Source organism: Pristis pectinata, chromosome 39 (genome assembly GCF_009764475.1).
Source record: "Pristis pectinata isolate sPriPec2 chromosome 39, sPriPec2.1.pri, whole genome shotgun sequence".
In the NCBI taxonomy this organism is placed as follows: domain Eukaryota; kingdom Metazoa; phylum Chordata; class Chondrichthyes; order Rhinopristiformes; family Pristidae; genus Pristis; species Pristis pectinata.
In genome coordinates this window covers 1,031,471-1,044,412 of record NC_067442.1, presented here as the reverse complement: position 1 = coordinate 1,044,412, position 12,942 = coordinate 1,031,471, and the positions used below count along the sequence as shown (strand labels likewise).

General features: G+C 45.5%; 1 protein-coding gene across 1 annotated transcript in view; it reads right to left on the bottom strand.

Annotated features, from left to right (window-relative positions):
• LOC127587151 (carcinoembryonic antigen-related cell adhesion molecule 5-like) overlaps positions 1–12,942 on the bottom strand; it is a 244,103-nt gene that overhangs the window by 208,568 nt on the left and 22,593 nt on the right. Inside the window, exons 7-8 of the mRNA XM_052045344.1 lie at positions 10,278–10,553; positions 9,933–10,190 (exon numbers count right to left, since the gene is read on the bottom strand). Of these exons, the coding sequence (XP_051901304.1) occupies positions 9,933–10,190; positions 10,278–10,553 (534 nt within the window). The remainder of the gene's footprint in view (positions 1–9,932; positions 10,191–10,277; positions 10,554–12,942) is intronic.

Genomic DNA, 12,942 nt, shown 5'->3' with positions numbered 1-12,942 from the left:
AAATAATTTGAATATAATTTCATACATAACTAAAACTATGTGAAGTGATATTCTCAATATCGCAGTGCATCTCTCCCCAATGGGCATCCATACCCTTGAAATTCAAACCCTCTGTGGGGGATATCATGACACAAATTTCCCCTCTCAACCTCAACCTCAACCTCAACGATACCAACCCCAGTTCAATACCACTACTTACGAATCAGTAAAATCTTTGGCTGATCCCGGAAATTGAGGTGGAATGTATCACGACAGCGAAGATTCGCCTGGTTCTCGGGATCAGAAGGGAATGTATCCGTATCCTTACTACAACTGGACCCTAAGGGAACAATAACGGACACTATCTCCATCTGTTCAGTTTGACAAGGAAACGAGAGTGAAGTTGTTGTTAAATTATTTCTGAGGACATCAACATTCGTCCAGCTAACTTGATAAGTCAGTTTGACAATGCACTTGGGTTTTGATGTATTGTTTGGCCGACAGGTTCCATTGAGCAGAAATTGTATTTCTGTTGCCAGAAGGCTTGAGGGATGAAAGGGAGATTGTTTCCATACAGATTTCATTAGGCAACGAGTCGTGAGGTTGCTCGATACAAAGTTTAAAATGGCTCTGATAAGTAGCGGTGGCATATACTCCCGCTCCCTATCGATCAATGGGATTATTGGTGAAATTTATTCAATCAAACCTCATGCCAGTGAAATCCAGTAGAACCTCTCACAGTTATGATCCATTGTATCGGACAATGAATTATTAAACGTCAATGAAATCAAACGGGCCACCACAGTGGTACGTACTGCCAACGTTTAGTAGAAATGGATCACTGGTGTTCCTATTCACCAAGTTGTACGCTCACAGGTGAATTCCTCGTCCGATCTCAGCACCGCAGAGATAGTAAAGGTGCTGTTGTTGGAACTCAGGGTAATCCTACCGCCAGCGCTAACTGTCTTATTGTTCATAAACCACAGATAAGAAACATACGTCCATCTTGCGGTGCACGTCAAATTGTATTCTACGGGGTTGGTGTCATTGGATGTGATAACAGGCTTAGATACACGTTCTGTTAAAACACAGCAGATCTTAAATTGCATTTAACGTAATGTGCAGGAATCATATCCGCGAGAGAATATATATCTTATATAAAGAGTAACACTGCAGATGCCGGATATCTGAGGTGAAAACAGAGAATGAATGAAATACTGAACGGATCAGTCAGCGGCGGTGGAGAAGGAAACACGGTTAAACTTTCATTTCGGCTGCACCTCCACCATTTGTGACGCTGTCTCCCGATCGCAGCTCTTTCCTTTTTCTCTCGTCTCCCATCCCTCTCCTCTCTCTGCATCTTAACATAATTTTAAAATATAATCTCCAACCTTTCCCAGTTTTAATAAAAGGCATCTACTACACTTTGCTTGCGAGAAACCCCAGTTCCTTGCCTCCCGTGTGTGCGGAGAAGCGCTCCCAAACCCCACTGCCGAAACTGGGGTTCAATTTCAGATACTACCCCCTGGTCTCAGACTTCTCAAGCAGCGGAAATCATTTTAATCCTTGAACCCCAAAACACGATTCAGCTTCCATTCCCCGTGATTCAGTCCTGGTGTGTAGAACCTCTCCTCACTATTGAACCCCTGACATCCATGTATTAACCTGATAAACACAAATGGCACTTCTCGGAAAACAATCTCCCATCCCTACAGTGTGGGTCCCAGAAGTGGCCCCGCTGCTCCCAGTCTAATTAGTTCTGTCCAACTCAAACTAGTCAATGAAAAAAGTAAAGGAAAATGCATTGAAAGTACCTCTCATCATTGTATAGATCTCTATGAGGTCTCCTCTCAGCCTCTGCCGCTCCAGAGAAAACAATCAAAGTTGGTCCAACCTCTCCGTATAGCTCATGCCCTCTGATCCATGCAGCATCTTGGTGAACCTGTTCTGCACACTCGCCAAAGCCTCCACACTCTTCCTGTGATGGGGCGAGCAGAACTGCACACAATACTCCACGTGCGGCCTGACCAAAGGTTTATACAGCTGCAACGTGACTTCCTGACTCTTCACGCCCCGACCGATGAAGGCAAGTACGACGTTCGCTTTTTGCCCCACCCTATCTACTGGTGTTGACAATTAATTGCCCTCTCACTCACACGTGGGAACCTACTGACGTCGACCTTTGTCACACACAAAATACCCTCCAATTCACAACAGTTGTCGATAGAAATGTGCCTGCCTTTACTGGGGGAAGATGCCGCAGTTTCTGCCCCTGACTTTGCTTGTGTATTTTGCTGCGCGGCAGATTACAAAGAAAGATAGGAAGCGAGAGAAGGCCATTCGACCCTTCAGACTGCTCCGCCATTCCATGGGATTTTGGCCGACCCCGAACTCCAAATACAATGAAGGAGCTCTGCTATTATTTCATGAAATGTCACAATACCAACCCAAGGACCTTGGAGTGCTGTGTACAGTTTTGGTCACCCTGTTATAGGAAAGACGTGGTTAAACTGGAGAGAGGATTTACGAGGACGTTGCCAGGACTCGAGGGCCTGAGTTATAGGGAGAGGTTGTCCAGGCAAAGTCTTTATTCCTTGGAACATAGGAGAATAAGGGGCGACCTTATAGTCGTGCTTAAAAGTTATGAGAGGAATAGATACTGTAAAGTGGACGGTAACAATCCTTTCCCCAGGGCAGCGGAGTCCAAAACTAGGGGCATAGAGTTAGGGTGAGAGGGTAAAGGTAGAAAAGGGATCCGAGGGGCAACTTGTTCACACAGAGGGTGGTGAGTATATGGATCGTGCTGCCAGAGGAAGTGGTTGATGCAGGTACAATAGTATAATTTAAGAAGGATTTGGATAGGTATATGAAGGGGCGCGGCTTGGAGGGTTATGGGCCGAATACAGGAAATTAGGACTAGCTGGGTGGGCACCGTGGCCGGCAGGCACTGGTTGGGCCAAAGAGCCTATATCTGTGCTGTGCTGTTCTATAACTCTACAACTCTAAGGACACTAGAATAAAGTCGGACGACAAAACTTCCGGTTGCAAAATATTTAAAGAAAGAAATGCTGGCGATCTGAAATAGTAACTGAAAATCCTGTCAACGTTCACTCTGTTTCTCTCCCCACAGCCGCTGCCTGACCCGCTGGGTGTTTACAGCGTTTTCTGTTTAGATCCCTGTTTTGCAACTTGCCTGAATATTTGTTTCCTTTTGAAACACGCAGATGGGAAGCAGAAGAACCGACAGAAAGGGAAAGAGAAAATATTAGAGAAACTCAACAATTCAGACAGCATCCATGGAGAGAGAAAAGGTTAACGTTGACGGATTCTCTACCCACAGGGGATTCCTGACCTGACAAGATTTTACAGCATTTTCCGTTTTCAATTCGGCATCTGCGGTTCCCTGAAACCAATATTCTCCTGCAGAATTCGGGGACGTTTCTTTCCCCGCTCACGGTTACACAAGTCATACAGTCATTGCTATGCAGAGGAGGACCAGTCGGCCCATCGAGTCTGTTCTGGCTCTCTGGAGAGTGATCCAACCTGTCACATTGCCCTGTTCTATCCAGGGAGGCTGTCAGTCTATTTCTTTCACGTGTTAGTGTTATTTCCTTTTGCAATCATGGATTATCTCCTCTCCCGCCGCACTTGTAGGCAGTGAGTTCCACGTAAGCCGTAAAACAGTTCCCCCACACATTCCGCCTGCATTGCTTGTGTCCCGAGCACTTCGAGAACCAGGCGCCGAGAACAGCCCATCCCCCTTCTACAAATCCGGCAAATCTCCACTCAGCCAGCTTTGTTCCCCGGGAGGCAAAACCAGCATCACATGGTGTGGCAAATGCTCTGCTCGGGACCGCAAGAAACTGCGGAGAGTTGTGGACACAGCTCAGCATATCACGGAAACCAGCCTCCCCATCCATGGACTCAGTCTACACTTCTCGCTGCCTCGGCAAAGCAGCCAGCAGAATCAAAGACCCCACTCATCCCGGACATTCTCCCTTATCCACCCCCATCGGGAAGAAGATAGAAAAGCCTGAAAGCACGTACCACCAGGCTCAAGGACAGCTTCTATTCCGCTGTTATAAGACTATTCAACGGTTCCCTGGTAAGATAAGATGGACTCTTAACCTCACAATCTACGTCGTTATGACCTTTCACCTTATAGTCTACCTGCACTGCACTTTCTGAGTAACTGCAACACTTTACTCAGCATTCTATTATTGTTTTCCATTGTACTACCTCAATGCACTGTGTAACGAATTGACCTGTAAGAACGGTGTGCAAGACACGTTTTTTTTTACTGTACTTCGGTACAAGTGACAATAATAAATTCATTTCAATTCTAATTCCAATTCTCTGCTCTAGATCTGGAGCTGAAGTACCTGACCCCTGGGCGCACACTGGCAGATCTCCTCTGCAGGTTTTCAAGGACCTTCAAACCCTTTCTGGACACCAAAGTTGTGGGCTGACCAGGATTTTATGAATGTTTAACACAATTCCCCTGCCTTTGTCCTCAATATTTTCTTTCTGAAGCTCTAGATCCCATACTTTCTCAGTAATCCGAACCATCTTCAGAGAGTCCATTCAAAACTCTAGGTCACCTTCAGGGAGGGACATCAGACAGTGGAACAAACCGACGAAGTACTGGTTCCCACTTGGGTTTTGAAAAGAATGATTCTACTGATGGGAAGAGTGAGTACTCCAATTGGTCACTTGTGTACTGTTTGGGTCACCCTGTTTTGGAAAGCCGTGATTAGACTGGAGCGAGTGCAGAAAAGATTTACAAGGATGTTGCCGGTGAGGAAGTGAAGGGTTAAGAATTGCAACCATGCCTAGAACTGGTAAACAAAATATGTATATATATGCATTTATACTTCTTTAGCAAGGACTAGCAAGCTGCTGACCCACTAGTTAAGTTGGAATGTTAAGTATGTTAACTGCCTTTGTTTCGGGTAACGGACCATTCCGATATGTGAGACTGTGGCGATAGTGGGTGTAATTAACATCGAGGTGAAGGCTTGGTCTGAACAATGAAGGGTGATACCTGCCTTTGAAAGCCTTGATTATAACTCAATTATACTAAGACAAGAGGTGTGATAGCTGTCTCGGGATCTCTATAGCTTGACCTAAACTTGCGGCGCCATTTGCATGGGATGTGCGTGACAATTCCTGTATAAATGTCTGTCTGCCCTTTGTTCGAGGAGAACTCGGGAAGAGACTCTTAGTGAGTGCTGAAGCGAATTATCCTAGCGGTGCACTGCTAATAAAGGTATTTGTTCGAATCGACCACGTGGCACTGTGTTACTTAGAGCGGACAGAAGAGGAAAATTGATTTCGGGACGACACCGGGACTAGAGGGCCTGGGTTATAGGCAGAGGTTGGCCAGGCTGGGTCTTCATTCCTTGGAACGTAGGAGAATGAGGGGCGACTTTATAGAAGTGGTTAATAATATGAGAGGCAAAGATAAGGTGGACGGTAACAGTCTTTTCCCCAGGGTAGAGGAGTCCAGAACGAGGGGGCATAGTTTGGGGTGTTACGGACTCAGTGAAAGTCCCTTTAAGATAGAGAGTGTGTGTGTATGTGTGTGTGGGGCGTGCTTACGTCAATAGAAGATAAAGGACGTAATGACGTTGAAGAAGAAGAAGAAGAAGAAGAGAGAGAGAGAAGGGAGAGAGACACCAGCCTGCTTGTTTTTCTCTATCGATGGATGAGAAACAATAACTGTGTTTACCACTGAAATCCATGTATGGAAGTTGGAAGTAATCCGGTGGAGTTCACTTTGTTGCTGACCTGTAGAAGGAAACAGGTATTTGTGTGTGGACGACCACGGTTCGGATGCTTTTCGGGGTGAGGAAGTCACTACCGAGTAAACACTGAAGTGTCGTTTGGGTTCCATCGTGGAACATTTGGATTTCGTATGTACTCTCTCTATGTTTTTCTACATATACATCTTATCTTCAGACAACGGTGGTTGTTGAAGAAGCCCTTGCTCATGTTTCACCTTATGGCTTGCGGAACTGAACTTTAAGAACCATTCAGGAACTGGGAGTTTTGGACTTTGTCACACACACACACGAAGAGTTTAGTTTTGGGGTTAACGTTCGAGGTTTAACATTCTTGAATTCTAACATACTAACATTTTTTTTTTACTTTTATTTTACGTATTATCATAAGTAGTGATTAATAAAATAGTTTTTAACACTGAATCATGCTCAGTGTGTTTCTTTTGTTGCTGGTTTGTGACAAAATTGGGGGCTCGTCCGGGATTTGAACCCGGGACCTCTCGCACCCCATGCGAGAATCATGCCTCTGCCCTGTTCCCCTGTCCCACTGCCCCACTTTGCCCTGATCCACTGATACACTTCTTCCTGTCTCACTAATCCCGGACGAGCCCCCAATTTTGTCACAAACCAGCAACAAAAGAAACACACTGAGCATGATTCAGTGTTAAAAACTATTTTATTAATCACTACTTATGATAATACGTAAAATAAAAAAAAAAATGTTAGTATGTTAGAATTCAAGAATGTTAAACCTCGAACGTTAACCCCAAAACTAAACTCTTCGTGTGTGTGTGTGACAAAGTCCAAAACTCCCAGTTCCTGAATGGTTCTTAAAGTTCAGTTCCGCAAGCCATAAGGTGAAACATGAGCAAGGGCTTCTTCAACAACCACCGTTGTCTGAAGATAAGATGTATATGTAGAAAAACATAGAGAGAGTACATACGAAATCCAAATGTTCCACGATGGAACCCAAACGACACTTCAGTGTTTACTCGGTAGTGACTTCCTCACCCCGAAAAGCATCCGAACCGTGGTCGTCCACACACAAATACCTGTTTCCTTCTACAGGTCAGCAACAAAGTGAACTCCACCGGATTACTTCCAACTTCCATACATGGATTTCAGTGGTAAACACAGTTATTGTTTCTCATCCATCGATAGAGAAAAACAAGCAGGCTGGTGTCTCTCTCCCTTCTCTCTCTCTCTTCTTCTTCTTCTTCTTCTTCAACGTCATTACGTCCTTTATCTTCTATTGACGTAAGCACGCCCCACACACACATACACACACACTCTCTATCTTAAAGGGACTTTCACTGAGTCCGTAACAGGGGTGAGAGGGGAAAGGTGTAAAAGGGACCTGAGGGGCAACTTTTCACGCAGAGGGTGGTGAGAATATGGAACGAGCTGCCAGAGGAAGTGGTTGGGGCAGGTACAACATGATCATTTAGGAAGCTGTTGAATAGGTACATGGAGAGGCGGGACTTGGAGGGATATGGGCAGAATGCAGGGAATTGGGACTAGCTGGAGGCACCGGGGTCAGTAAGGACTGGTTGAGCCGAAGGGCCTTTATCCGTGCTGCATTGCTCTATGACTCTATGACTCTAATTGGGTAATTCCACGGTCAATCAAGCACATATATTCGGTGCCTATCTTCCACTTACTGTACTTTTAATGACAATTGCCATGCCTTTGTTAGAACAAGTTTCTGCAGTTTATCTGTAGGTTTTGCATCGGCCGATCTTTAAATACTTACTTGATAAGTTGACTTTGCTTGTGCTTTTGAGTGTGGTTTGTAGAAAATGACGTCCACTCCATGGACTCCGCATAATCAAAGACCCCACCACCCGGGTCAATCTGAGGGCACATACCGCAAGACTTAAGGACAGCTTCTATCCCACGGTGCTAAGACTATTGAGCCGTTCCCTTATACGATGAGATGGACTCTTGACCTCACAATCTACCTTGTTTGACATTGCACCTTATTATCTACCTGCAATGCACTTCCCTGTAGCTGTGACACTTTACACTGTATTCTGTTATTGTTTTACCCTGTACTACCTCAATGCACTCTGTACTACCTCAATGCACTGTGTAATGAATTGATTTGTACGAATGGTATGCAATAAAAGTTTTTCACTGAACCACGGTACAAGTGTCAATAATAAACCAATACCAATACCAATAGCTTGATAAACGCAGCTCATCCCAGCTCTATCTAACTGACAGTCATATGCCGAGCCATTTCTCCGTCACTGGCTGGCTTGGGCATGCCAAAAGACACTCGTTTACTTAAAAGACATTTCGAATAGTATCCTGATATTTCAGATAAACGTATAACATTCTGTTATATTTTGTGACGTCTACCAACTTCAAGTGTGACAGACAAGTGAGGAACTGACATTAATCACAAACCATTGTTGTGAATGCATGTCAGAAAGGCAAAACAGTTATAACTCGCGAGGCAATTATTCCTGTCTTCACGTACAGAGAATGCCTCAGCCCCATTACAGTCCAAGTTCAAACAACTCTTCCAATTCCTGCTTTTATTTTTCTTGTGGCAAAGGAATGCCAACAAGAAGGAATTTAAAACACTCCCGGCCACAATTATTGGGAGGTCCTTGAAATCCCAAAACATGTCAAACCAACGCAAGTGGACCACTCGGCCCTCTGTGTCGGTTCTATCTCCTGGTAGTGACATCACATCAGTCCCACTCCCACAATCGTACCCCGCGGGCCTGCATATTATTCTCTCTCCAGCTTCACTCCAATTCCCATTTGAAGGCTCTGTGTTTCCAACACGTCCTCGGCCCCTCCCCGGAGACAATGAGTTCATCACCGCCACACTCTGCATAAAGAACGTCTCCTTCACACCCTGCGCATATGTCGCCAAATATTCATTTATCCGTTCTAGCGCTGGAGCTGAAATCGCTCCCACCCACCCACCCCCGGTACCGCTGCGAGAAATCACTCTCCCGCTCTCTGCGGAACAGTAACATCTGTCCTAAAGTGCGGCGAGTGGACCTGGGTGCAGTATCCCCGTTGTGACCTGCAGGTTGTACACGATACATGTGGCCGACTAACCGCGCTCTCACTGTGCGCTGCCGCCACAGTGTTGAAGCACAAGTCCATCGCTGTGCCTCCGTCCCTCAGTTTGCCTGAAGACAAGGGGTAAATTTCTTCACCCGATTATTTGGGTTTAACTGAACTTTATGAAAATGGGAACCTAAAAGCCGCAGATGCCAGAAACCTGAAATAAAAAGAGGAAATCCTGGAACCAGTTAACCGGCCAGGCAGTGTCCGTGGAGAGAGGAACAGTCAACGATTCAAGTCGAAGACCCTCCCCCAGAACTGGTCGAGGAACCTCGTCAGGGCCATTTTATCTCCTTCCTGGGTAACGGTCCATTTCACCTTTGAGGGCCCGTTACTGCTTCCTCCATTTTCCCGCCCTGGGTTGGGATCTTCGACGTGATACGTTGACTGCGTTTCTCCTTGCAGAGACACTGCCCGACCCACCGAGTGTTTCCAGCGTTGTCTGTTTTTATCCCAGCACTTTCCGTGACTCAAACTGCTCGAACTGGCTCCAACACAGGCTTGTTCGTTATGTCCAGCAGCTGATTTTCATTCACAAAGGGTTTGTTATCTTTAACTTCGCGAAGTTAAGTTATTACTACCCAAGGTTCTGGGTGTTGAGAAACATTCCCGCTTCTCAAAACTCCAGAGACTCCCGTCCACAACAGGCAGCGCTGTAAAACAAAGTTCTCATTGCTTAAAACGGCTTCCAACGTCCCCGCTCAGAAGTCCGGACACGGTAAGTCCCTCAGTTACTGAAGCAGCGAAAGAAACACGGCTCTCCGTTTATTGTCGCCGACTAGTTTCACTTGTTCTTGAGTTACAAAAGCTTTGGCAATAATAAAATGTAACCTTGTCCACTGTGGACGTAACCGAAGAGGTTAAATTAACGGTAACTTGGCTAATAAGTAAACCCCTTTATACCCTTTGTCGTGGCTGATCCTCTCCTCCACGTTCAATGTCCCTGACAACAATGAATCTTTTCTTTTCCTCTGATGAGCAAATGAGTTAGAAGAGGAGTGCGCGAAAGTTGGAAAATAAAATCGGTGAGAACTGAATTAAATCGATCAAAGCGGAATATGGACAGAAACATTGACTTACCCCGTGCGGTTACCACGACAGTCCGGTTGCTGTGTTTCATGTTTACATTGTTATAAACCTTGCAAGTATAACTCCCACTGTCAACCGAGCTGACTGTCTCGATGGTGTACTCCTGCCCTGTCTGTAGATTTTTTGTCCCATTGTACCATTTATATTCACCACTGGGGACTGACTGGGCAGAACAGTTTAATGTAAGACGTGAACCAATATCTACCACAACTGGACCGGGCGGCACAATTCTGACGTTGTCTGGTCCATCTGCAAACAGAAATAGAGAAGGTATGTCCTTTCTGTAATCAGAAATATCAAACGCAAACTTATGTTCTGAGCAGCCTTCTTACTTACAGTTCACTTGCACGTAGATTGCTGCACTGCCGCTGTTGTAATCATTGCTTACGGTACAGTTATATGTTCCTGTGTCAGTTTTATTAACACGGGTTATGGTCAGATTTGCTTTATCTGAAGATGTAAATATCCTGTCATTTTCCTGGATGGGTTGGTTATTTTTCAACCATGTTCGTCTCTGAATGGTGCCCTGCGCGTCACAAATGAGCACAACTGTATCGTTGTTTTCCACGGGACTTAAATTGTTGCACGTTACAGTGACATTAGACACAGGTTCTGTAAATACAAGTAAAGGAGAAACGGAGTTACACCTTTTAACGCAGTCTCCTCACATCAGCTAGGCCTCTGTTCACCAAGCCATGGTCGTCACCAGCACCTTGGCCTTTCCTGCAAAGGAACTGGAGTTGAAGAATAGGAGGGTCTTGTTACAGGTTTACGGGTTCCCAAAAAGGCCACATCTAGAATACTGTACACAGATTTAGTCCCATTACCTTAAAAACCCGATCTAGTAGCATTGGAGGCGGTCATAAGCAGATTCACCAGGCTCATTCCTGAGATGTGAGTTGTCCTGTTAAGACAACACGAACCCTACACCTAATGCATGGCTCTAATCCTAATCTTTAACCCTAAACCTCACCCTGAGCCTTACCATAACCTAGAGACTTTGGGTTTGTATTCATTGGTGCTCAAAAGAATAAGGGGTGCTCTTATTACAACATATAAGATCCTAAGTCTGATTGACAAATTACAAGCTGGATACTAGAGGGCACAGCATTGAGGGGAGGGGGAAAGGTTAAAGGAGATGTGCGGGCTCAGTTTTTCTCACAGTGGTGGGTGCCTGGAAGGAGCTGCCAGGGCTGGTGGTGGAAGCAGAAACCACATTGGCGTCTAAGAGGTAGAAACAGGCAGGGAACGGAGGGGTGCGGATCACGTGCAGGCAGATAGAATCAGTTTAATTTGGCAACGTGTTCAGCACAGACACGGTGGGCCGAAGGGTCTGTTCCTGCTCTGTATTGTTCTATGTCCGATGCTAAAATGTTCCCAGCAGTGGGGGAGTCATGAACAAGCCGACGCAGTTACAAAATAAAGGCCCGGTCATTTAAAACGTGGGTAAAGGGAAATGTCTTCTCTCAGAGTGCAGTGAATCTCTTGGAGTCTCTGTTTCCGAGCGTGCTGGATGCTGGATCATTGGATAAATTTAAGGTGGAGATTGATAAATATTTGAAAGATCGAGGAGTAGAAGGTTATGGCGAAGTGGCACAGATATGGAGCTGAGGCCAACATTGGTCAGCTACGTTGATTCAAATGGCGGGGCAGTTCAGAGAGGCCGAGTGGTCTGCACGTTCTCCTATTTGTCTGATGGTCTTGTGTTGGCATTATAGCTTTTAATTTCAGTTTGATCTGATGTCAAACACACCAGAGTAATACAGCTGTCGAGAAGATATTTCCCAATCTGGGGAAATTGTACAGCTGGGGTCCAAGGTTCAGAAGTATGGGATCGCCAGCTTCAAACGCAGATGGGGAGAATTTTCTACAGAGCTGTGGGGATCAGACACTGTATGTTCAAGATCGGCATAGACGGAGGTGCATTCGGCGATCGGGGAGTCAAGGGTTCTGAGGAACACGGAGCAGCGATGACGTCATTGTATAGCAGAGGATGCTCGAGGGACCGAATGGCAGACTACCCCCCCCCCACCTGCTGCTGATGTGCTTGCGATTTATTGACAGAGCAATGTTTGACCTCTGGGAAAGGTAAAATCAATGATCAAGAAAGCCAGCACTATTATTTAAATGTAAACACTTGAAATATGATGATGAATCAATAATTTGTAAGAACAGCAAATACAGCTGTGGATGCACAGAACAAAAGCATAGAATCCGTTTATAAGAGATGTCTTTGGTTAAAATTACAGGTTATTAATTTTGTTCTTCTGTCGCTGTGCCGTGATGCCCGCTCCGTCAGTGCGAATAACTGCTCTCTCTCTCCCCCCTCTCTCTCCTCTCTCCTCGCTCTCTCTCCCTCTCTCTCTCCTCCCCCTTTTTCAACTCTCTCCCCTAATCTCGTCTCTCTCTCTCTCTCTCTCTCTCAGTCTGTCTACATCCTTCCTGATGTTAAACGCAAGGTGAACAATCCCAGAGTTTCCACCATTGAAGTTCCTCATCCCTGGATTCGTTCTCACAACTCTACTCCTCACCCTCTCTAAAGGCGAGAACTCTCATTGAAGGCAACTGACAGGGGATTCGCGGTACATTCATAAGGAGACATTCAAGCAGATAAAAACACGCAGGTTAAAGTCCATTGTGATAACAACCACAGGACTGCATCAGATCAGTCAGAGAGCCACAGAGTCACAGAGCATGGAAACGGACCTTTCGACCAAAAATGTTCATGCCGGCTATCAGTTACTTATCCGTAGTAATCCCAATTTCCAGTGCCAGGTCCACATCCTTCCATGTCCTGGCATTTAAAATGCTTAGCTAAATATTTGTGACGTTCTGTGAAATTGGTGTGCCCCCTACACCTCCTCAACCAGTACCTCCAGGTGAAGATAAGTAACCCTTATTCCCCTCCAAATCTCCTACCCCTTCCCTTAAACATATAGACACGGATTAACCCGGATATTTACTTGTGAGGCGTTAAGGTAAAACCAAACGTTGAAAACCA